The 26,427-nt window shown below is 48.4% G+C and overlaps 1 protein-coding gene across 1 annotated transcript in view; it reads right to left on the reverse strand.

Moving 5' to 3' along the window:
* LOC136047163 (hydrocephalus-inducing protein homolog) overlaps positions 1-26,364 on the reverse strand; it is a 75,713-nt gene extending 49,349 nt beyond the window's left edge. Inside the window, exons 1-9 of the mRNA XM_065734215.1 lie at positions 26,254-26,364; positions 25,148-25,273; positions 24,016-24,135; positions 21,257-21,391; positions 15,711-15,910; positions 10,272-10,396; positions 6,280-6,481; positions 2,660-2,843; positions 1,260-1,359 (exon numbers count right to left, since the gene is read on the reverse strand). Of these exons, the coding sequence (XP_065590287.1) occupies positions 1,260-1,359; positions 2,660-2,843; positions 6,280-6,481; positions 10,272-10,396; positions 15,711-15,910; positions 21,257-21,391; positions 24,016-24,135; positions 25,148-25,273; positions 26,254-26,364 (1,303 nt within the window). The remainder of the gene's footprint in view (positions 1-1,259; positions 1,360-2,659; positions 2,844-6,279; positions 6,482-10,271; positions 10,397-15,710; positions 15,911-21,256; positions 21,392-24,015; positions 24,136-25,147; positions 25,274-26,253) is intronic.
* Positions 26,365-26,427: the final 63 nt, after the last annotated feature.

The raw sequence follows: 26,427 nt of genomic DNA on the forward strand, positions 1-26,427 counted from the left end.
CCATGGAGGCACGTGAGATTTGCTTGTGCCATGCATGGGGCTGCACTGGGGCCAAGCTTCCAAATATGCCCAGCAAGGGACGTGTAGAGCATCTGTAAAGCACACTCCAAGGGGACTTGTGATGGCATGCAAACGCACACGGAACAGTCACGCTTCTTAGAGGAAACGAGAAGCAAAATTAATTGACTCCCCCGTTGAACATTGCTGTTGCTTCTCCGGATTCCTTCTGCACCAAGGGACCTTGACTCTGTCTTGATAAAGCTCCATTTTACGAGGAATGGGTGGAGGCACATAATTTAAATGACCTCAAGGCCCTCCTTCAGGGAGCCAGTGGAAGGGCTGAGCTCTCCCATGGGCCACACAGAGGCTTCAAGGAAAGCCCAAACCTTTTTGCTTCCAAAAGTAGAACCATCTGCCCAGCTCTGTTCCCATAACTCCCAGGCTGGCTCCAGGCCCACACATGAGCAGCTTGCTTCCCCACCTCTCAGCCACAGATCAGCCCTCATGGGGAGAACCTCTGAGGATGTTCCAGCAAAGCAATGGACACCAGAGCACTGAGCCCACGTCCAGAAACATCCCTTGGGAGCAACATTTTAAGTAAAGCCTTCCCTTCCACATCTCTAACAACCGCAGCTGGCGGGCTGGAAGATAGTTTGTTAACACAAGCCCTGTGTAATTACTGGAGGTGGCGTTTGCCAAGCAAACCCAGTGCAATTACTGTATAAATAAAATCTGTTTCATGACATTTGTATCCGCCAGCTCAGAGCGCTGAGAAGAGGGAAGGCACAAAGCAGCCACACTGGTGGCTGTGTCCTTCAGAACTGGAAGACCACTGCCTCCCCTCTCTTCCTCTCTGATGGAGAAAAACACAACGTTCCCTTTCCCTCCTAGGTAAACATCTTGACTAGCACTTTGTGGAGCCCCAGAGGACAGGCAAGGTAACCTGAACCATGCAGCTTGCTGTGAGCACTCCCTGCCCGTGCCAGCACAGCAAAGCTGCCACTTCTGCAAGGGCAAGGAGGGTGATCTGGGGTGAGCTGGTCACACCAGCTTCCAGCACCTAGATGCTCACAGTGCCCATCTCCTGAAGCCGTCCTGGCACAGAGTTCCTTGTTCTTGCAGGGATAACAACCTATGGCTTGATATCTCACCCCTATCTTCACCACTACCCTCCCAGTACACCAGAAGCATGGAGTTGGCATGGAGTGCTGGTGCCCCACCACCACTGGGGGCAAGGAAAGAGAGAGAGGGAGTCCCACCTGAGATGTCACAGTAGACGTTCTGCTGATAGAGCCTGGCTTCTCGGGGTTTAAAGATGACATTAATTTCAACTGAAGAATTTGGCCAGATGTCTCCCTCCTAAAACAGAAGCAGACAGCAAACTGTTTACCTCCAAACATCACGATTCTTGGTTTCAACCACAGCACCTGGGTGTCAGCAAAGAGCGAGGAGCAAGTGAAAACTCATCAACAACATTTGTGAGTTTGGTATTGTCAGAAAAAAACATGCCCAGCCCCATACCTTTACTGGCACCTGACAGAGGCATTTTGTTAACTGTAGTGATACTCTGCAAGGAATGAAAAATGCAGCTTAGAGAAGGAGACAGGGAGCAGAGTTATTTTCTATCAACAAAGCGGGGCTGTGATTCTGCTGGCTGCTTGGCATCCTCAGTGCTTTGTCCAGATGAGCCTTGAACTGATGGGAGCCTCCGGCGCTCCTGAGGCATAAATATTCAATAACTGTAACACTTCCCATCGGCTCGGTGCTTACAGCTCAGAGGACAGTTCCCACAGAAGTTAAAGGAGACACGGGGGACATATGGGAGGAAGGGAGCAGCCACTATTGTTGGCCAGGAGGTCAGCCAAGGCAATGAGATCCCATCTTTGGGTGGGATTTACACAGCAGTGCACCAAGAGCATCTGTCAAAACAGAAGGGTGTGGGGTCATCGCTGGAGAGGAGCTTACGGAAGTGAGCAGTGATAGCTCTTCTGCCATTTGATAAAGGGGAGAATGCATTTATTTGATGAAAAGAAACTCATGTGCTGGGCAGGGGGAAAGAAAGACACGAGCAGAACTCTGGATGTGGAACTGATTGTTCCATAACTAATGGAATGAAAGAATGTAAAGAGATCGGCGATGCTGGACAAGAGAGAAGGGGATAGACTCATGTGCAAGTCCACGTACTCCCAGTCCCAGAGCAAAGTGTTCAGAGAGGCAGCTAGGAAGCACCTCTCTCCAGGCCTGAGCCAAACACTGCTCTGTGCTCCACAGGGTGCTCAGGTTGATTGAAAATAACATTTACTGATTAAACCTGAATTTGGCCTCCTTTTGTTTCTTTGGGGCAGGGTTAATACGTGAACTGACAGCATTACAACATCCTTTCTTAACCCTCACACGTAAGCTGTGCCCAAACTGATATCCCTGGGTGCTGCAAGCTCCAAGCATGTTTCAGACAGGTGCACAGAGGAGAGGAACTCACACTCAGCAAACAACAGCTGATCACACGTGGCTCATACACTATCAGAGAGCCCCTCAATCACAGGGCTGAGTAGCGGTTACTCCCATCCCCATTTCCAAACAGGAAAAGCCAAACGGCGCCGCGGGGCAATGCAGCCTGCAATGGAGGAGGAAGAAGAGGAAGGGCCCAGCTGCTGCTTACCACTGGCTCGATGGCAAAGATGTCATCAGAGAAGAGCATGGAGTCTCCCTGCACTTTTGCACGGTGGCTCTGGAAGACATAGCAGAGAACGGAAAGGCGTTCCTGCAGAGAGGGGTCTGCCACACACTCATCAATAAAGCGATCCATCTCGTCCTCCTCCTGCCTCTGCAGCCTGTGACACAGCCTGGAGCCACGGGGAGAGACAAACCAAGCAGATAATTGGTTAAGCAACACATTTGCAGAGGCTGTTGTGTAAAAAGATGGCCAGCAATGTGCTCAGCGGGGAGCAGCAGCTGCAGCACAGCCAGGGGCTGACCCAGAGCCCAGGGTCCCATCAGTGCCCATTCACCAGCATGGCAGGGTGCTTTGCTCTGTGCTTACAAGCTAAGAATGTGTTTTTGAAAGCTAGCACCACTCAAAAGAGCTCCTGGCCAAAAGCTGCCAACCAATGGAGCACGCACACACCACCTCAGATGGCTTCTCCTACCCATAGAGCTGCTCAAGGGGAGACAGAGAACAGAAATATCAAGGGACAACCACTGCAGTGCTTGCCTCTAGAAAAGGGGGAGGTGGGAGGAGAGAGGCTGGACCTCAGCTGCATTTTCCCTGCATCAGCCTTTTTCTTCCCCTGCTGGACCAGGGCACAGTGTCTGCTTCTGTTCCCTCAAGGTCTCTCCACGATAGGTCCCAGAACATTTTAAAAGGAAACTTATCAGGCCTCACATCACTTCAGTGACATTGGTGGTTTTATGCCCATAAAAACAGAGTGGAAGAGACTTCACTGAGTACCACCCATAAATAAGTGAGAACCAGTATCTCCAAATTCAGACTCTCGAGTCTAGCCTTGAACAACCTCATCTTCTCCCTTCTGGGCTCTCTCCGCAAAGCCTCAGTTCTCTCTCCCAACACTGGTAGCCACAGCAGAAATCATTCTAGTGCTCAAAGATCACAACCAAGAGACGAGAGGAGAGCACTATGGCTTGGCGTGTTGCTTTCCCCCTTCACACTCCAGTCCTCAGCCACAAAGACCCAGCAGCTGACAGCTCCCGGGGAGTGGGTGGTAGGCTCCATATGCAGTAAATTGAGGTGACGTAGAAGAAAAAGGATAGCAGTCATCACCCAGCTAAATTCAAATGCAATTAGAAAGGAAATACAGCCACAGCCGTTACTAGCTCCACACAGACTGTCACACAAATGCTGTCACACAAATGCTGTCACTCCACACAAATGCTGTCACCAGTGCCAAAAATACTTGCTTTGGCTAGCTCCCCATAGTGTAATAGGAAATCTTTCTCCATGGCTGACCTACAAAGCTGTGGATTAGGAGAAGTCACTGAGGTGAGCAAAGCTGAACCCAGTCTCCATCCATGGGCAGTGATTCCACCATGGGATCCCAGAGAGTCCTCCAGGAGGGGGACAGAGCAGACCCCTGACAGCCCTAACAACCCATGGCTTTTAGGGTCACATTCAAATGCGGGGTCCTGCACTGCCTCTCCCCCTGACGAACTGTTCTGAGGCCTCAAGAGCTTCTCTTACGTTAGGTTCTCTCTTCCATGACTGCAGTGAAACACTGCAAAATGCAGATTTACCAGGTGTGGGCTCCAAGCTGAACACCTTGGGGCATCCAAGCATGCATGCACAATCCAAGTCCACTCGTGTTTATTATGGAGATTCCTTTATCTGTCTACTCACCCACAAACCAAGAAGAAACACTCTGTAGGATCCTCACCCTATGAGTGCCCACCAAGCTGCAAGGCAAAGCAGCAGATGTGGTCACACAAGGCACAGAGGGGCAGCAGAGTTACTGGCTTCCCATAATTTCAAGCCCAAATGAATCATGAGAACAGGAGGTCACCCTAGCCCTAACTCCAGCACTGCAGCAACTCTGAATTTGCAGGTTCAGTTCTGGAGCTTCCTGTGCAAAGCTCAGCAGATTACACAGATCCTGCTGCCTCGAGGAACCAAGCCTGTTCCTCGTGGATGAAAGTGACTGATTCCTGGACAGGAATCCTGTACAGAGCTCTGGACATCGTGGAGGGTTCAGATTCACCCCCTAGGATAGGCAGGTCGAGCAAGAAGGAACATCAGACGCTGTGTGCATCAAGAGGGTGACAGCAGGGCTGTAGCAGCAGAGCTAGGACTCTCCCTAAGGCCTACAGCAAAGAAGATCAGAAGGCTCTGGCCAAAGCCCAGAATACAAACTGGAATGACATCAGATGTGACGGGGGGGAAAAAAAAATCTGGTGGAAGTTAACTGTGAGGAAACCTGGTCACTTCTGATGATTCAGGGCCCAGTGTGAGACAGGCAGGTGGGAAGAGATGCTAAAGGAATAGTTTGGGGAAGCATCAAGAGAAGGTCACGAGGTTTTCTTTTAACACATTGAGCTTGCACAGAAGTCACACGCTGTGTAATTAAAAATAGAGAACAGTGGAAAACTAGCTTTAGCCTTCAAGGCATTTCTGACCTAATTATGTTTAATTTACTTGCTCAGAAGCCCTTAAAAATGCTCCAGTTTAAGGCAGTTTCCTGATCAGCTATGGGTTCAGAGGAACTCTGATGTACCTACATCCATCTAAGTCTGAAAAGACACACAATTCTCTAAATTGCTCAAGCTTTTAAGTGTAATTTCCAATTCATCATCCCCCAGGCTGTGCTTCTTTGCTGTCTGAAACTGAAATCTGACAGCTTCACCAAAGACACTTCTTGAAGGACCTTTGGCCCTTCCAACATCACTGTCGCCACCTGCCCCATCTCTCACTGCAATGAAGATGCATAAGAGCTGTAGCCCAAAGGCACTTCCAAGCCCCACTTTCCCTCCTCCTCTGAGCTTCCTCCAGCCTCTAAAGACAGGCAGAAGAATCTCCATGCACTGGAAACCTGGGTAGGGCAAAGCTACTCTATGTCCCACAGCAGGAACCTTCTGGGCCAGCAAAGACCTCTGCAATGCCTTCCCATCAAAGCTGGAGTGAAGGCACCGCAGTGGCTTTATAACATTGCTGCACATAGCATAGCTAAGTGCTGCTTCTCAGTGCAGTCCTCAGCCTCGTGGACCCCCTGTATCATCATAGGTTCATAGGTTCATAAGGTTGGAAAGGACCTACAAGATCATCTAGTCCAACCATCCTCCTATCACTATCCCTATCCAACTACTACTAAATCAAATCCCTTAGCACCTCATCTAAACGCTTCTTGAACAGCACTAGGGATGGTGCCTCAACCACCTCCCTAGGCAGGCCATTCCAGTGCCTGACCACTCTTTCAGAAAAAAAATGTTTCCTCAGGTCTAATCTAAATCTTCCCCGGCGCAACTTCTGGCCATTCCCTCTCGTCCTGGATCAGGATCCCGAGATCTCACGGGTTTGCACTCCCATGCAGCATGGATTTGCGATGTGAGGGAATGCAGTTGCTGCAGCCTCCTCCCAAATGATCATCCCCAAATGGAGCAAAGGCAAAAATGGAACAGGAAGAACTGAGCTGCATTACCCTAAAGCTCACACACCTTGATGCTTTCCAATGGTTTACTCATCCTAAGACATTCAAAACCACCAACGACACTTGAAGCCATGCATGAGCTGTACACTTGGCAGAGCACCATCTGAAATGAATCTATGCCACCAACCTCAGCTTATGCCGATCCTCCTCTTCCTGAGAAACAAAAGCCTTCCACTGGAAGTGGGCTATGATCTCACTCCGGTTGTGGATGACTACAGATCTGTGGTTTGCCAGCGTGAGGTAGGTCTTCGCAATCATCAAAGAGTTCCTGTCCAGCCTGATGTTGACATCCACTGCTGCTCCATAGAGGCTTGTGAGAACATCTTCACCTGGAATGAAAGAAAGGAGAGTCTTCGTTCAGCTCATTTGCTGGGGGAAACACGAGGAACTGAGCAAAACACAGCTAACAACAATCAGCAACAGCTTTTAGCTGTTCCTGGTCCCTTCTTGCTGACAAGAAAGACACATGGAGGCATGGGAGCCAAAGGGATGGTCAGAGGAACAAGCCTACAGCAGAGCGAGATGCAGGTGAGAATAGAGCTGCAGAAGCAGTGCCCACCCTTGCTGTGTTTTGTGAAGATGTCTCGAAGGCTGCCATGCAGTAACACAAGGAGAAAGCTGGACACGTGCTGGATGAACTCAGTAAATCCTAACATGACACAGCCACAATTAGCAACCACACATCCAGCCATGACACAGTAGAATAGTGTTGGTTCTAAGAAAAGAGAAACCCTTTTTTTTTTGGAAATGGAGCCAGATTCATCCTTATAGCAAACCGTATAGCAAACTGAATCAATAGGATTTTCATTTTGTTCTCAAACAAGTTCCTGGAAGCCAACGATTGCAATTCCAAGACAGATGACAAGACCCTCGGTGGAAATGGGGCTCTTAAGGAAGGAAATCAGCTGTGCAGAGGCAGCTGACCCCTCTGAAGCCTACACAGGCACCAATGGAGATCACAGCAGGGCAGTGCTGTTATCTGATGCTTTACCCTAGCTGGTAGCTGTGACACTGGGGGGGTGCTGGCAGACCTATTCACTTGTTTAACCTCAAACAATAAAGAAAGCAGGCTGGGACTCAGTGAGTTTCCTGCATGGGTACAGCCATCACCAACACACTGCCAAGCCCTTGCATGGGTGGCCTGGTTGTACATTTACCAGCACAGGTAAAACTGGTGCTGAATAAAGTGTTTTAGCATCACAAAGCACTGTCATTTCTGGTTCACAACCCTCTTCTCCCCCAAGCAAGAGCTGAGTAACCACAGCTGCAGCCCAAAGCTCCTCTTTGCCCATCAATGACAGGATGTGGCCTCTCCAACACTGATGCGTACTTTGCTTCCTCACTGCCACTGCTCTCTGTAGCCACCTGCAATCCCCACCAGACCCCAATGACTCTATCACACCATGTCCAACTTGCTGTCACTCCATGGGTGATGGAAGAGTTCCACGTCAGCTCCTTAACTATAGTTAAACACTTCTTTAATTTCCCCTCTGATCTCATGCCTCATTTTTCCCATTTGAGATGAAACATTTTTTTCCTCAAGCTGCCAGTTAGGACATGGGGCTCCAGCGGCCCATCTGCATGTCACTTCATCCACTTCCAATGGGCAAAACCCACAGGCCACAACAATCCAACACAGCAAAAAAACTCACCCAACCTGGTTGACAACTGCAGAACTGCAGGCAGATGCTGCTGGCACCTTCCATCTGCCCTTGAAGCAATCACTCAAGGAGCTGAGCTCTCCCCTCCTTGCTCTTGCACACAGAACCCAGGGAGCATGGTGAGCCTGGGTCTGGCCTCCACAAACAAGCTGAGACTTGCCTTAGGAAGGGGCCCTTGCTCAGGGATGCCAGCCCACAACCTCGTCCCACGGAGCTGCTTGCTGGAGCTCTGCACCATGAGCAGGCAGAAGCAGAGCAGACGTTCTGCTTGAGGGCTGGCTCTGCTTGGATACGTCTCCTAAAATTCACCACCTCTGATCTCTCCCCTCAAACATCCTGCCCCCAGGCCTTTGCTTCTGCATCACAGTCTCACAGAGGAAGGAAAAACGATCTGCAAATTACTTTTATCACTGACAGCAATAAAAGCATCTCTGTACATAGTGTCTCTCAGCTCTGCACAAGCTCAGTGGGGCTTTGCTAATTACTGAAGCTTCCTGTGCTGACAAAAGGATCCCAAGGGACGTGGTGGCCAACGGGAAAATAAAAAAATAGAACATACAGAGTCATTTAAGAGCTGTTCAAGTCCACTAAGGCCCACAGGAGCTACAAGCAGCCACATAGAAACCCAGAATTGGGTCCCATAGTTTAGAGATCACCCCTTGAGTCATACTGCAGTGCTTCTTGGAGTCCAATGGGAGGCAGGATTGTAGAGAGCAGAGAAGGGTTTCTTCCCACCTCCCAGTGCTTCTCCAGCACCTCCTTTCCACAGCTGGTCACTCTGGTCACTGCAATGGGGCATCTGACATAGACATCATTCCTCAGTGCCACGGGACGGGTGAATCAGTTTTCTACCTCTGGCACAGCTTTGGGAATTTGTCATGCATCTCCTCAGCCTGAGCATCCTCTCACTGATCTCGTGCTATGCCCAGGAAGCACATGAGCAGCATCTCACTTGAGAACTGCCTGAGAGCTAAAAGAACAGCTAAGCTTTACAGGTATGGACTTGGATGAGACAAAATCCATTGACCTCATTTTTCCATATCCATATGGTGTGAGCATCTGGGAAGCCACCAGTTAGACTCTTTGTGGTGCCCCACACAGGACCCTTTCCAGCAGGAATGCTTACCTGAAACTCTGTCTCACACCATCACCTGATGTTAAGGTGACAAACAGGGACATGCTGCAGCCCAAAACACCTTGAGCCCCCCCCTTTCAGCACAGGCTGCGACTCTGCATCCAGACATGGCAGACGTGGAGCAGGACGGATAAGCAGAGCATCACGGCCAGATTTTCACTACATATACATTTCCATTGCACTCATCTGAAATGTTCCTAACAAAGGGACTACACAACCTCTGCAAAAACCACACAGCATGCACCCAACCCTACGAATCAACCAACTGACCCATGGAGAACCACTGTCACTCACAAGTCAGCAGGGCAATACAGACACAGCCATGCCAGCAAAGTGCCTCCTGGAGTCCTAAGCTGTTATTTTGCTCTTAGTGCTCATTTCATAACCAAGTCTGGTGGCAGCTCTGCAGGAGCAGCACGGCTGCTTTCTGTATGCAGGTCATGGTGATAGCCAAATCAGCCCAGCCCCACCGTGAGGCTGGAACTCTACACTACCCCTGCAATGAGCAGCTTTGGAGAATGAATCATTAAACGTTTCAGTTTCACTTCAACAGTTCAACTCTGCAGCATTTTACTTGTTTGTATGCTGCCAAGCTAGGCAGATAATCTCCTTATTATTCCTTTGCTCGCCTCCTCAATCTGTACTTTACTTAAAAGTAACAGTAACACTGTGCTGAGAAGCAGGAGGGAAATCATGGGCTCATCCCCACGTACGTGGGGCATGGTCCTGGGATGTCACCCATCCCACAGCAAGCAGCTGCACACAGGTCAACCACTTTGGGGTTGGTCGACCAACCACTCTGGGGCCAATGTAAAAAAAATAACTGAGGGTTTCAGAGCAGACCATGAAAATCTTTTGGTCTTTCTCCATCTGGAAAGGGAAGCAAGCTGCTAGGACAAAGAGGAGTGATGGAATCACTGTGGTATGTGGGGAATACATGGACACTAGGGTCTCCCAGGGATGCACCAGGTCTCTTCCAACCTTAGTGACTCTATGACATGATGACACAGGACACGAAGAAGGACAGACTCAGCCCATGTCCTTATTTCACAGAATAGAAGCATAGATTCATTTGAGTTGGAAGGGACCCGTAAAGGTCATCTGGTCCAACTCCTCTGCAATGAATAGGAACACCAACAACTCCATCAGGTGCTCAGAGCCAGTCCAGTCTGACCTTGAATATCTCCAAAAACTGAAACATCCATATTTCTCTGAATCTGCAGTTTCAGAGAAAAGGGTTCAGAAGTCGCATGCAAGGGAAACTTCACATCATTCTGTTTAGAAGGCAGCAGAGCTGTGCACAGCACACTGCCCAGCACTCACCTGTGTCATAGTGAACCACCAGGGACCCAGAGTGGTCCCCAGTCTTCAATGGGTGGAAGTCCACTGTTACTTGCATGGTATCACCGATCCTAAGGGTCCCAACGGAGGGATCAACAGAGAAAGGGCTGCAATGCAAAGGACAGGCATCAGAGATATCACAGGAGATCTGGAGATAATAATCCCCTCAAGGGGCTAAGGCTATTCCACTTCACCTCACCAAGCAGATAAACACATCAGCAGAGTAAGAACAGAATACAGAGGATCAGACACGCAGTTACTTCTCCCACTTCTGAAGAGATTCAACCCTCAGAAGACCGCATGGTGCAAAGTGATCTCTTCTCCCCCATATTCTGCATCCAGCTCTTCCTCTCTGCAGTATCTCAGGAGTCAGACTGCTAGCAACACAATCAGAGAGCTGTTTTTGAACAGCAGAGCCTCCAACTGCTATTTGCATGCAAAGCTGACCCCAATTTTCTCAAGTCTGCCTCACTCAGACACCTATAAACTTCACCTCAAGAGAGGCAAATGTCAAAGCGAGGCCTGTTCCAAGGAGATTACAGCCTAGACTCACACAGAGGAATAAGTTCTCCTATAATACCAGAGAAAAATTATTCATTAACTTGCAGAATTCAGCCTTTTACTTTGAAAATAACCTGTCTTAATGTAAGGAAGGGCACATTATATCGGTCACTCAATGAAAGCTGCTCTAAGAAAAAGAACAAACAGAAAAGTACAAGTGCAAATGCAGATTAGAATGAAGCCACAGGAACAAGACAACAGCAAAAGGATCATCCCATTTTCAGCCTGAAGGATTCCATCAAGCATCATCAACAGGAGAGTATCAATGGGTATTTAACAGCTTGATGTATTCACAAGACATGTAGTCTGTGACTCTGGGTTGTAATCTGATCTTGACAACCATTTGCTTGGCCCACGAGATAAATTCACAGAACCACAGAAACATTAAGGTTGGAAAAGACCTCCTGGATCACCGTGTCTGACCCAACCCACCCTCACTATGCCTGCTGATCATGTCCCAGAGTGCCACATCTCCAAGGTTCTCCAACACCTCCAGGGATGGTGACTCCCCCACCTCTCTGAGCAGACAGTGTCAACACTCAAATTCCACAAATGGGCTGAAAATAATTATCCAAGTGTGCTGTCGCACTTTGGGATTACTACAGACAGCAATGTCACCAGGTAAACAGTTCTTGGCTGCCAGCTGTAGAGCTCTACCTTCATGTAAAGGGAGGAGCCAGACCAAGTGTGGCTTCATGGTTTCTGTAGAGCCCCACTCCAATGACAGAAGTTTTGTGCTCAGCACTTTGCCGGTCATCAAATTATCACCTCCAAAATTTGCTCTGCTGAGCTTTAACCATGATTAGAGAAATGCAATCCACTCGAAAATAGTGAGAGCCGGAGACATGCACAAGCTGAACTTTGTTCATTTGAGTAGCAACAGCTGATAAAATTGCTGGAGTTTTTGCTCATTAACGAGATACGGCAGCAATTAGTGGTCTGACCTGTTCCCATTACGCTTGGAGCATTGCTGCTGGCTCTAGCAGGAGCAACAGTGAGCCCACAGCATTTGCACACTGACAGGAGACCTCAGCCTCTTCACAGGGCAGAGCTCACTTTGTTGCAGCTGAGCAGGAGGCTCTCACATATCTCCAATAAGATGTTCCCAGTCACCCCAAGGGGTTCCTCAAGGACACAGTTTGTTCCTTCCACCAGAACACACAGATCAGCTCCTCAAGCCCTTGCTGCGTGCTAGGGAAGGGATTCAGTTACCAGCACTGCTCAGAAGTTATACCATCATAGGACCATTAAGGTTGGAAAAGATCTCTCAGATCCCAAGACCAACCCCAGCCCACTCCCACCATATCCACTGACCACATCCCTCAGGGCCACATCTCCAGAGTCTTCAACATCTCCATCCAGGCTGCCTGGGGCAGAGCTGGTGCTTGGGTGGGACCCCCAGCATAGCAAAGGAAAATTCCCCACACTTCAGTACTACCTCCTGCTCTGTCTCCCCACTCCTCTCCGGTGCTGGCCAGGATGGACCCTGCACCTCTCACACCCTACCCCAAACTCTCCCACCATACTCACTATGTCAGGACACAAAGATGCAAAAGCTAAACTTAGTTCCCCCAAACTTCTGTTAATGCAGCTAAGCTGTTCCCTGCAGTCCCCAGATAAGAAATGGTAGGAGACATCCCTGACACACTGCAATAACCAAGTGAAAACCACTGCCAAGTGCGGAAACTGGCAGCCTAAACCTTGGCCTTTTATCCATTAACTGTCATTTAATTGTGAGCTGTTCTTTAAAGATAATTCTGGCCCTGCTAGATCTGCCCTTCTAATGAATCATCACCGCTCCCAAAAGACAGGAAATCTTTCAGAAGATAAGCTTTGTGGTTTCTTTTTTAATAGCTCCTTTTCTTCTGATGTCCTTTTTAAAACAATGTTTGCTTTGGTGTACGACATCAAAACTTCTGCAGGTCCAGCTCTTTAATATCCCAATGGTGACTTACAATCACAGCCAGATCCCCAGCTCACACGTTATCCAGCCACACTGATTTGGAAGAGGTCTTCTCGCTGGTACCTGCTCAGATCTCATTTATTATTGCCCTTTGGAAAGGGACTGACTCTAGAGAAAAGCCATCACAATTGCATGACTCAGGTCCTCTTTTTCTCCTACAACCAGGCACTGTGCAAGGAGATCCTTCATGGCATGCTCCTCTCATACAACCAACCAAACTTCCTCTTTAGTCTACTGGTGCCTTAACCTGTATTTTAAGAACATTTGATTTGGGAAAAAAAATCACCAATTTTCAGCTTTCTGTTTGACTGCATTAAAAGTTGGCTCGCTCCAAAGAGAGCAGTCACATCTACAGGTGGTTGAACTGCCTCATCTGTCCGTTAAGATCTTTTGCAGGAAAAACAAAGATCAGTTAATCTCAGCACATATTAATTTTAGTAATAGTATAGCAGCTGAAGTCAAGCTTGTAGCTGCTCCATCAAGCTGAGTCTGTTGGATCTCAGAAGCAACCAAGGCTTGAGAAGAAGACAACTTCTCAGTGCTGAGAAGTCTTGTGCAGGGTCAGCAGCTCACAGCTTCATCTTCCTGCTCTTTCACTGCTTCTGTCCTCCATTTTTGTGCCCCTTCATGGTCTTTGTAGCCTAGGATATACATCTATACATGCATGTATATATGCATAGCCTATAATCTGCTTCTGCACATCCTTTTCGACTCAAATGTAGTGGAATGACATTTATATTCCTGAATATCAGAGAGCATTATCATTATTGTGCCTTAATGACAAGGAGAGGGAGAGGGGCTTATACTTGTATTACTTGTTATCAAGCTTTGCAAGAAGAGGGAACACAGTTAAGATTGTGCCAGACAGCACAAAGGTAGTGCTCTGTTCACTAGTGGTCCAAATTTGGCCATGTCCTCTGGGAGATGCCGTGCTAAGGGAGACCTCTGAGCAGGGAGCAGCTGAAGGACACTGAATTACCTCCACAGATTCGCTTCCTTTATCCACCAAAAATTAAACACGTTCAACTTAAGCTCCTTAAATCCTTATTTTCCAAATAAGAAGAGACTGAAATTGCCTCAAATTTAAGCCAGTAAGGACAGCACTCCTCTCTCAGAGCACCTATGCCATAACTCTCCATTACCACATCTCATATTTACACTGAGCTCTCCAGGACAGGGAACGTTAAGTCATTCGTTTCCAAAGCTCCCAGCACAATTTGAAATGCTCTGTGATGATAATTAATCATCAAGTGGTTATGGAAGTTATTCAGAAGAACTAGTGACACATTCAACTAAATCTTCACTAATAATGATGCAGCCTTTGTTCTACCCTCTCTAACAGGGAAATTAATCCCCCAACATTAGCAGGAGAACGGCCTCTTTCCTTGAAAGGCTGTGTAAATATAGTTGTTCAAAGACAATTGCCAGCTAATGATCTGTTAGCCTGCAGAGCAGCGCACAGGTCTGACTCTCACATCTCCTTGGCACATCAGCCCAGAGCTCGTTGCTTTCCTGCTGACTATGCCCGGCACATGAACACTAGAGAAGTGAGGGAACCTTCAGTGTTGAAGACATTCAAAGGTCAAAAGAAAAACTTGATAAAACTCTGAAGCTGTGATCTTCCAAGCAGGGTGTTTGCTTGATGATCTCCAAGAGATCCCTTCCATCCTGAATTATTCCGTCGTTCTGTCTGACAATTCCAACCATCACGTTTCCATTTCACATGCTCCTCAAATTTCCCATACTTCCCATACATCTGTGCACATACACAATGGCACAAGGCAGACAGACAGGCATTAGAGGCACCCAGCCTTTTTAGAGGTTCCCACTGAAGAACTCTCTATGACATTTCACTGAACAAAAACAGAAATAAGAAGGCAGGAGGAACACAGGAACTTCTGAGTAGTTAAGAAGGAATCTGAAGGAAAGCAAGTGCCACTCTTAATTGGAATAAAATGTTGCTTATATTCAAAGATTTAAATCATCTGCTTGAAATTTCAAACTAGTTTTCAAAAGTTCGTAATGAAATGGAAGAGATGACAGATGCCCTCAATGGGCAAGAGAAATCATATCAGCTTTTGATCTTTGAATGCACACAATCCACTTATCCAGAGCTCTGCTTTTTTGTGCAGTTTGAGATAAAGCTTTTCTAACATTTCCCATTTCTTTACTGCAAATCTGGACTGAAGGGTTTGAATGTCCAACTTCAACTTTTAATATCCATAGCAAGCAGAACTCAATATATGCTGTATCCATTGATAGAATAGTTGCTAAGAGTATTGAAAAATGCTAAACACCTAGTCAATCTCTATTTAGATTCTGACAGCTTGACCTAGAAATCCCTGAGGAAAACCATAGTGACTTAGAAGTTCCTGCCTACGTGTATTCCACAATGCAAAGGCTGCCTTCCTGCAATGCAGAGCACAACCCTTGAACTCACTCAGTTGTTTACCAGCTTTTCTGTCCATGCATTTCTGTCTTTCTTCCCCTGCTGCAAGGCTTCAGCAAAGGGGATTTCTAGTAGGAAGCACCCCCTTCTTCCATGAAGGATGACACGCTCTTTCCCATTCTGCTTCCTGGCCAAACTGGCACATCCTTGGGAAGTCAACAGAGGAGGAGAAGCAAATCCCAGGCCTCTGCTCACCCAGTCTTTCTGGAGCTCCCCTTGGGCTCCATATCCCATGCACAAGGTATACCTCCTCCCCCCATTAAAATCCATCATCGCTGGTTTGGGGCTGTAGAGCAGCTCTGAAATCAGGGTCCACTCAACTCCACTTCAGAGCTCGTTGCACCTAACACTGGATCACAGGGCTCAGACCAAACCCAAAGTTCCCCAACCACACGGTGCTGTTTTCAGGGCTCCAGAACCTTGAAAAGCACAGCCTGGCAGCCCCTACCTGTGGGTGCTGATGTGGTAACGAGCCTCTCGGTTGCCAACATTGTGAACCAGCAGAGTTCTCTGGGTGCTGTGCTTGACTGGGCAGACTGAGAAGTTGAGCTGGTCAGGGAAGTCCAGGACAGCTCGGGCTCCTATGGCTCGGATGGGCACCACAAACATCTCCCTCTCTGTGATGCAGGTGAGCTGGTGGAAGTAGTCCTGCGGGAAGGAAACGGGATCATCAGAAATGCATTTAGTGCCATTGTAGAAGGAAAGCCAGTGCTTGCTATGCATTCATTCAATAATGCAGTAGTGCTTTTTATTTCATGACTTTTAATTCCAGTAGAATGACTGGTAGAGGTTTGTTTGCTTGCCAAGAGGAAACAGTTCCATTGCTCTGCCTGCTTTCCCAGCGAGCTGACAGCCAGCTTCATGCCACGGGAGGACAGAGTTACCTGACAGCTGGGTTCTGAACAACCAATGCAATGATTATACAGGAGGGATTAGAGCGAGAACAAGAACCTGCTCTGAACTCCAAAGCACAGCAAGTAACCCAGTTATACACTGCTAAGCCCAGCCAAGGAGTGACGTGGCTTGGCAAGGGCTGCTCAGGTACATCTTCAAAAGGACCTGGTCACACACACAGTTAACAGCCAGACTGGGAGGAAGGATGTAACAAGCTGGACGCAGTGCCTATTTCAGTAGCAGGTTGGCAAGTGGGGTGTTTGCTCCCCATCACCACTCTAACAGTGTCATCAATGACAAGCTTGGGACAACTCCCACCCACTCCCACCAGCCCATTCCCATCATACCACAGTCCTACGAAGTTCTCTTTGTGTCTCATCTCTGTTTCACTTCACATCTCATCCTAGACACAGAGGATGCAAAGATAGCTCTGCTTCCTCTCTGCTGCATGTTCTGGCATGGTTGATGCCCTAATTACATCTCTCATGTAGCTCCTATGGAACAAATGCCTCGGTGCCCTGTTGGCAGTGTGATGAACATCCGCCTCTACTACAGCCAGCACCTCAAGCCTTTAGCTCAGTTAGAAGACTAATCCCCCCTCCTCCCAGCTGCCTGCCATTCAGCAGTGGCAAGGAGAATCCAAACACCCCATCATAGGGCTGAGCAGATGGATCTCCATGCTCACAGAGGGACAGCACCAATGACAGCACCATCTGGAGGCAACGCCTTTCCCCACCACAAACCAGCCACAGGTTATGGCCAGGTCGATACAGGCTTCACCTCCTATTGCTTTCATGCTGTTTCTGATCCTTTTCCCTGGGTGCTTTGAACTCCCTTGACATTATTTCCTTGCTGCTCCAAGTACACAATAATACAAAACTGCTGGAGAAATCATGCTTACCATCAACCTTCCTTAGCCAGAACCCATTCTAATCCCTTTGTGCCCAGGCTCCCTGGCCTGCCTCGAGCTCCCTGAGCCTGGCAGGACATTGAGGCCCAGGACTGGGCTGGGACCCAGCCCCAGCAGCACCCGCTGTCCCAGCGTGCTCACCACCTGCTCCGCTGTGCTTAGGGTTGCAGTAACAGATGCTGTCGCATCCAAGACATAAAAAGGAATAAAGGAAGGTCTTGTTTTCTAGATGTGTCTCAAATTCACATTGGAAACCCTGCAGGAAGGTTTTGGTTTCTCATCTTTAGAAGGTAAAATGCCAGGAAGGGAAGTGCAGCAATGCCTACGGGATAGAATATCACGTTTCAAGAGAGTTTCATCTTCGGCAAGTCTTTCTGAATTAGCAATTTGGTTCTCAATCTCGCAGCCTAAGTCCTCTAAAATAAAGGAGAAGGACAGCTCCTGTGAATTCAAAGCATCTGTTATCTTGTTATTTCATGTTCTGGACCGTTCAGATCTTCAGAAAACACATTAGGAAATGAGAAAAGCAATTTACTTCTTGTTGTTGTTGTTTCGGCCACCCTACTGTAACACAGGCATTGGGAACCCGGCCGAAAGTCTCATGCCTCGTTAAGCCCTGACACAACATCTTTCCTTATCTCTGCCCTGCAGAAGCCAGGTAGACAGAGGAGGACACAGGGAGTTCAGATCAGCACCAGGATAAGAAGGAAAGAAACTTCAACAAGCGGAGCTACTGGAGGGAAATAACGGGAACTCATTTTCAAGTCGTTATTGTGAAGGAGGGAGCAGATCAGCAGCTGTGTCAATGAGAGCCCGAGGAATTAATAATACCTGCCCCAGCTGAAATCCCAAAGCAAGCACAAGGCACCATGCACAAGCACTGGGGCTGCTTGCACAGTGCAGCATGAGGTTTGCTGCAGAGAGAGGAAAACGACGGCTGCAATCCTCTGTCCTGTTGCCAGGACAGCAGCTCCACTATGCACTCAGTCACGGTCCAGGGGTATCACCAAAACCAATCTTTGCAACTGCAAACCCCCAGCAGATCGTTTCAAAGCAATTTCCTAAACAAACATGCCTGGGAGAGAGAGGGATTGCATCACTGACATGCTTTAAAGGTTGTTTAGAGCTAGCTTTAGGCTATAGATTTCCACAAAAATATGAGCTCACCCTTCGTATGACTCCTCTGTTACAGGGAAAACAGAAATCACCCCACAATGCAGCCCTTTCCCTTACTCACCTCTGACAAGCAATATGTTACAAGCCCCAGCCTTCAAAATATGACTGCTGGCATTTGCATTAGTGCCCACTGAAATTAAAGCAACTGCTCACATCAGAGCTGTCATTCCAGGCTCTCTGCAAACTCACACTCACATTAAAGTTGATGTCAGCATGACAGTCATTAACTGCCCAATAAACCAGCAAACTCAGGTGTCAGCTGAGCTGCATAACTGGTAAATACTTTGCTGAATTCCTTGCAGCAGATAACCAAGTAGGGTGGGGTGACACAAGAAGTTTAAAAGGGAAGCTCCCTGCTGGAACCATGCTACTATAAAGGGCCATTTCATGAGAGGAGAGGCTGGAGGGCAATGACAGCATTGCAGGAGGATGGCTTCCCCTTCTACTCCCTTCTCAGCCACAGGCTCACAGGATGCTTCCCCATGGGTCCTTCGATCCCAGTTTCACCACCTCAATCTTCTGTCCCCTCTCTTTCCCCCTACAAGTCTCTTTAGATGCGCACCTGTAATATCAGAACACCTCTAGCAGGGCTGGCCTGAATTCTCAGGGAGTTAATCTCAGCAACCCAATAACTCAACATCCTGTCACACTTCATATTATCAATGAGCATTAACGCAGCCTCCGCTGAGCATCAGGAATGAATTTTGCAAACCTCAGACTGAACTCACGTTGCCTGCAAACACTGTACTGCTACAGAAAAAAGAGCAAGGAAAAAAAAACAAACACAAAACAGACTGAGCTGTGCTGTGTTTCTGGGCACTTCTCACCTCCTGCCTTTCTGATATCTGTAACAAAGCTGAAGGACACAGTGCGTATTCCTGCCCACTGCTTGTTTGCTCCGCAGCCCATAACAGCAGGACACGTGGTGTGAGGGCACCCACACTGCATGGCCAGAATGCAGAGACATAGAAATCAGAGGCAGCAAGAGTTACTAATTGGAAATGCTGCCCAGCAGAAGAATTAGCAGTTTGTATTTATAATGTGGGTGCCAATATACGATGTGTCGGCTGCACACTGGCTTTGACAGCCCAGCTATGTGGCACACTACCAGATGGCTGCGAGGCAGCAAGAAGCTGCTCATTTCTCAGAAAGGGATTACATGGCACGTGGCATTTCAGCCACACACCACTTGTGTGCTTCTCTTATTTAGGGCTCAGCACAGCCCAGCTCTGCGCTTTGCTCTCCTGAATCAGCAGTGAGAGCCAAAGCAAGAAACCCCCAACCGATCCTACAGTTGGAGGGGTTGGTGCCCACATCCCAATTCTCTGTGTCATCCATTGGGTCATGGAGCATTTAAGAGGCAGCAGAGGTGCACAGCTAGAGTGCCTGGGCCTGGCAGGGACCCCTAGGGTCACAAAGTGCCACCCTTCTCCAGTAGGGTCACGTCCAGAAGGAATGTCTCCTGACTGTGCTACTGATGCGTTCCTAAAGCACTGGTCCTTCACACACTCTGGGTTCTCCCTCTGCTTGTGGTGATGTCCCCATGCTGCCCTGCTGACTCTCTAACCTTGAAGAGTGGCACTATGCCCTCTGTGGGCACCAAATTTCCCTCTCCACCCCCAAAAATGGACACTCAGTCATTAGTACAGATAGATTACATTTTAAAGTGACCAGTGTACTTTCCAAAGCCTCCATCAGTGAGATTAAGCTATTAGGTAGCTTGGAGAACTGCCCTAGGCCAGACAAATTTTTACCCTAAATATTAATGATGTTAAATAATTTCTCAGACCCTCCAAAGGAACAGATTATTCCCCAGGCTTGGGGAGCTAGGGACCACAGGGCATTTCCTCTTTAGTTTTCTCTATCTGCTGTTTGAGAAAGAGTCAAAGGCATTACACTAAATCAATCAAGTGAAAAAAAGAAGAGAAGGCAACAACACCCAAAGAGATACACTACCTGTGCCCCAGTGCAGAAATGGACACAGTGGCATGGAATGGGAGCCCACTGAGAGAGACATCACCACGATAACACACACAAGGACACAGCCACACCAAGATCACAGCCCACAAGAGTGAGACATCTCTACATGCAAGAACAGGGCAGATGGAGTCTGCCCACTTATTCCTATTCATGCCTTGTCCTTTGCATCACACCAAACTCCTGCTGGGTGAGGAATGTCCACAGCCTGTGCCAGGCTGGCTCAGGCATATGCAGAGCTTCCTCCCATCCAGGCTCGCAGCTGAACAATGGCCAAGCAACCCTGTGGATGGCACAGCTGAGTAGCAGAAGGGATGAATGAGTACCATCTTCACTCCAGCCCTGGGTGAGGCAGGGAAGTGGCTGCCAGATGAGAGAGAGAAGCTCTTTCTGGATCTATTTGTTCCTGCAACATTTTTCATAATAACTACACCGTTCTCTTAGAAGAGAAAGATAACTTACCGACTCTCCCCCCTGTCATTTTCTTTGTTTTCCTACGCTTGTGTGTCTCTTCCCTGTGAAGCCACCCCACCACAAAAAGTGGAGTTCCCCACCCCTGTACCCGACAGACAATTACATTAAACATTCAGGCTGGAAATCAAGAACTATTTCTTATCCAAAAGAGTAGTGAGGCAGCAGCACAGCTGCCCAGAGAGGTGGAGCATCACTGTTCGCAGAGGTGTTCAAGAAACTGTAGTGATGTGGCACTGAAGGGCATGGTTAGTTGGCATGACAGGGGTGGGCTGAGGTGAGAGTTGGAGATCTTAGGTGTCTTTTCCAAGCTCAATGATTCTATGATTCTACATGCCTCTATGACAGATGATGTTATGAAACACGTGAAGTTTGAAACCAGAGCCTGCAGCACAATCTTTGCCCGTGTTGAAGAGTTACCCCCAGCTCTGGATCCAGCACAACCCAACTGAAATCAGGGCTGTTCTCCAAAAGCCACACTTCACCCTCTGGTTCAAATCCAGGCCTGAGCGATTGGGATTTGATGCCAAACCAAGACAACAACCTCTTGCGACCTCCAGTCTCACCTTGTTTTCCTCAGGGGTGAAAAGGATGCAGAAAGTCAAAGGCATGCCAGGTGCTACCTTGCGGCACGCATCGCTGGGGCTGATCAGCTTGAAGTAAGGTGAGCTCTCCAAGATGACCTTCACCAGCCGAGGAACATACAGGAAAGACATGAAGGTATTGGATTTTTTCTCTATTTCTACCTAGGTTGCAAAGACATGACCCTGTGCAGGTTACATCCTTCCTCAACTGCCTTTACAAAGCATTTTTAGCCCCGGAGGTACATGCCTACAATACACTGGGAGAATAAGCAAGAGCAAAGTTCAGAATGTAGGAAGACAGAGACAACTCCAGAAGAAAAAGGAGGCGGCCTAGAACTGTTAAAGGGGATTGTGAAGAAGGAAGGGAGCTCAACACTCCATGTGGAGCTGATCTAGAAGATGAGAGCAGCCAACTTGCCAAAAGGATGGAGAGCTGGACTACCTTTGCCTTCTATCCCCTATGCTGTGGGCTGTGCATACCAAATATGAGCTTGAATGGCATTTTCCACCTTGAGATACGTGACCAGCACTGACTTGCTGCATGGGTTGGTCATTAAAAGCCATTCTCAGCTGCAGACAAGAAAGCAGGTGTTTCCAGGGGCACAGATACCAACCCCAGAGCTCTGAGTCTCATCTCAAAGCCTCCAACAGGCCATTACCAACAGGCAGCTTCACCAGTCCACAAACCCACCCACTGCACGTGGATGCTTTGGTCACTGAGTCCCCTTGAAGATGAGCACCTTAAACAAAAGCCACCTGCAACACCTCAGAGGGGAGAAAGGAGCAGCCTGAAGGCAGAAAAGCAACTTCACAAGAGACATGAGCAGTATGTATATCAAAGCCCTGTCTGAATCATCACAGAGCCTCTATCTGTACCACACTTCTCGGGATTTTATGGAGCAGACAACCTCAAGCTACTGTGCAATGTAAGTCAGTATGATTCAGAGGGATCTGGGAAACTGGGAGAAAACTTTATGAGAGCACAAACAACTGAAAGCCAATTAAATTAGAATATAACAACCCCTCTTGGGATTATTATCTCCATATAGTAAAATATACCAAGGATTTTCCTCAGAGCTGATCTTACTTTTACATCCGAGCTGTCCAATAGCTGAGGTCTTAGTAGCTTCAAAAACTAATTCATTTTGGAAAAAAAATTAACAATTCACACTTTGTCTCCCCCTTGTTGGGCATACAAATCCCAGGGTACAGCTGTAGGAGTTTATTATTTTTTACTGGGAACGGCAGAGATGTTGATGCAGATGTTCTTTTCCACTTGAGGAAGCATGAACAGAGCAAATGAACTGCTTGCCTGTTGGCTGGCACCTGGCAAAGACAAACATCATGGAGTGCCATGTGGATAATGGAGCAGCTGAAGCCAAAAGGCTGTAGCAGAAGAGAAACTAAGGCAAGTCTTAAATAGAAAAAGAAATTTCTACAGCAAAGTCTTCCATGCAGACTGCACAAATACTATTCCTTGGGTGCTCCTGGTGCATCTTCCCAAGATTCCCAAGCTCAGTGCTGGACAAGGAACACAGCAGAGCTCCCTAAAAGTTACTGAGACACAACACTGCATCCATCTTTGCCAAAGGATCTTCCATTTCCAATCTGTGGTCTACTATGCTCCCTCTTGCTGTTCCTCTACCTACTACACACCCCAAGAGCTTTTTGTCCACCTGTCTAAGCCCAGCAGCTAGAACTGGAGAGGGCTTCATGCACCCACTTTCCCTATACATACATCCCACTGTTTGTATATGGTGAGAGGGAATGGCCTGAAGACGTGCCATGTATCAGGAATGATTTCTTCTCAGAAAGAGCAGTGAAGCACTGGCACAGCTGTCTAGGGAGAGAGGGGAGTCACCATCCCTGGAGGTGGTCAAGAACTGTGGGAATGTGGCACTGAGGGATGTGGACTGAGGTGGGGTGAGTTGGGGGTGGACTTGGGGACCTGAGAGGTCTTTTCCAGCCTTGATTCCATTCTCCATGCTTCTAAGATCCATATTTTTGATTACATCCCTCTTTTACTGACCTTCCTCTGCTTACAGGATGTTTATTTCTACGTGCCAAGAGAAACCCCTGCACACACGATGCTCTCCCCAGAGTGCTTCCCAGCTTGGCTCCTTTCCTCCCTCCTGTCTGCTCCCACCAGCTCACATTTGGCACATGCCTCATTTGAGCAAACGTTTCCCCTGCTGAAACTGAAAAGGTCTCAATTTCCCCCTTTAAACTGGAAGTAAAATTGCTGACATTTTTCAACTTTTCCCTTCTCAGCTTTCTTGAGAAATCTCAGAACGCTCACAAAATTATTTCAAGTAAAGGCAGAGACCTTCAAAAGCCCGTTACTCTGGGTGTGCTGTGGCACTCCAAAGGCGAAGCAGAAAGCCATATTATCTTTGAAAACCCAGAGCAGAACCAAATTAAGCTGAGCAGGAGCCTAAAAAGTGTAGCTCTGGAGGTGAAGCACAATCAAGGAAGGTAAGAACTGTGCAGCCCTTGACATGCCCATCTGCCCATCTTTCAAGAGGAAGGATGCTGTCCCAGAGAGCTCCTTTGGCTTTGAACTCACCCACGTGTGATCAAAACCAGTGGGAAAAACACTAATATCCCGGGAAAACCTCTACATCCTTGTGAAAGGAAGAAGGTGAGACACTTGGATCCAAACACGGCATGCTGCATTTCATGGGCACTATGCCACCTTCCTCTCCCAGCACAGTGTTAAAGCCACACAGCCCAGCACTTACCCTGTCGTTGTTCCTCAGAACCAGGGGTACCTCGTAGACCTCGCAGGGAACGTAGCTCTGGAACACCACCTCGGGTGGGAAAGGCTGGAACAAGGTCTGATCCAGATCAACCGAGGAGAACTGGAGATACGAGACAGCAGTGAGAGGAGCCAACGTGATCACACAGTGCCAAAGTGCTCATCAGAAAAGCCAAGAGCACTCAGGGAGGAGCAGAAACCCTTGTGTTTAAGTAGGGCACTGAGACCAACTCTTGGGATGAGCTTTGCTCTGAGACAGAGATTGAGTCCCACAGGTCCCCACATATCTTGTTTGGATGCACAGAAACCAGCAAGCACAGAACAGTGTCATAGGAGGGAAGGCCAAAAGGAAAGCAATACAGCAGGACAAAGGCAAGTGGGATGAGTGCTGGATGGTGGTCAAGTTTGCCTCTTATTAAGCATTTCTGGACCTGGCATCTCCTTCTCCCATGAGCTTTACATGGAGTAATGATTTATTTTATGCACTGGGCACTCATCCAATGCACTCCCAACTCCTGAGCTGTGCAGGACAACTCTGCACCAACCTGTTACGTCTCTGGCTGGCAAATTCCTGCTCAGCAACCTACCTCATGTTACATACTGAGCAATCCTCTGAGATAAAGCACATCTGCTCACTATGCCGGGAGTAGGTACCTAGCAGGACCACTGGCAAACCCAAAGTATTAATGAGATTACTTCTGTTAGCCAATCTTGAGCCTTTGCCATAGGGTACCCAGTCTTCAATGGCTCACAGTGCCACCAGCAATAGAGCCATGACCTTAACTCCATTGGGGGGCCATTTGGGGGCAAGGATGGGAGAGGGCAGCTTGTGCCCTGCTCCATCCTTTCCCTGTACTATGCTTTAGCAGGGGTAGCTAAACTCAAGCAGAATCCACTGATTTCAGCAGTTTGTTGGCTTCAGTGCTAAAAAGATCCCAGCATTGCAAAAACATTTTGTCCTTCTCTCAGCACGAGGAACTCCAGCACCATCAGTGCTTTCAGAGGGCAGCAGGACCTTCTCACCCTGCTACTGAAAGAAGCTGGGGGCAAGCCTGACACACGTGCTCCTGAAATGTCATGTCAAATAGCAAAGAAAAAGGGCAGGAAAATGCTACCTTTTGATGAGAGGTGTCACTCATGTCCAGGAGCTGGACAACGTGGGGCCGCCACGTGCTGCGAGTGCTGGCCAGCCGCTGCTCCGTGGTGAGGGACATCTCCTTCAGGAAGGCAGAAGGAGTCAGCTGCAAGGCAAAACATAGCCAGGGTTGCAGAAAGGCCTTCCTCCTGAAAAGCTTTTCTTGTTCAAGCCCCACTGATGCATCATTTATGACTGCAGCCACTAGGACAGTCCTGGAAGTCCCGTAAGTTACCTGCTGAAATATTCATCACCAGTAAATTAATTATATAGAGCGGAATTCACATGCTCCAACGGAGCAGCTCTGTCCCATTAGCCTCTCCTCCGTGATTCAAAGTGACACGTTTGGGGATTTCTGCTCTTCGGGCATTTGTTTCCTCTTCAGTTTTGCTGCACGGAGCTGGTGACCTTTGAGGAGGAGTGGGAAGGAGCCACCCAAAGCCCCCAGCTCTGCACAACACGTGCAGAGATGTCACCACTGGACAAGTCACTGGAGAGCAGCACAGTGCCAGAACTGAGCTGGAGTTTTGAGTCCTCATTTACCTTGTTCCAACTGCTTGTCTTCTTTGGGCTGGCCTCACAAACCCCGTGCAGAGGTCTGCACGGATATCTCCTCAACAGAGGCTCAGCATCAGGTCAGCTCGGCTCAGCAGAGGGGACATTTGGGGATGAGGAAGAGGGACTGGCCTTGCTCCACTGTGGCATGCTCAAAAGCAGGATGAGAACTGTTTTGGAGGTTTTCTTGGCCACGTCCTGTCAAGCCTTCAGGCAGTGTTTGCAGCTCAGCAGCCACAGGTACCATCACAGCTTGTGGCTGGAGGTGTCCCTGCCTCACACCATGGGGACGGCAAGGAGCACGTGTTGGAGCTCCAGCTGTCCTTGTGCCCTTGTGTCCTGGGCTCAGCTCAGAGGTGCTCACAAGGCAAGAACCTGGACTCTCCCTTAGGCAACTCACAGCCTGTCCCCAAGGCACCTCAACAGCCACCTCCAACAGAGAAACAAGGCAGCAAGGCGGGGAAATGGAAGATGGATACAGGGACATTTCCAACCTGCTCCCACTTGGCCACAGTTGGTACTTATTGTTACAGGCTTCTCCTCAGTGACCAGCTTCGGGTTACGAGGTGCCACCACTTTGTTCTGGAACCCACTGGGGCTTTTGGAGGATCCCACGGACCGGTGGAGCCTGCTAGTAGCCATGTCTCAGCCGACCTGCAAGAAACATCAGTGGGATTTTTAAAATCCAGAAGAGAACTCTGATTG

The sequence above is a fragment of the Cyrtonyx montezumae genome, unplaced genomic scaffold (genome assembly GCF_038088225.1).
Source record: "Cyrtonyx montezumae isolate F1298 unplaced genomic scaffold, pur_monq_1.0 scaffold_17, whole genome shotgun sequence".
NCBI classification, from domain to species: domain Eukaryota; kingdom Metazoa; phylum Chordata; class Aves; order Galliformes; family Odontophoridae; genus Cyrtonyx; species Cyrtonyx montezumae.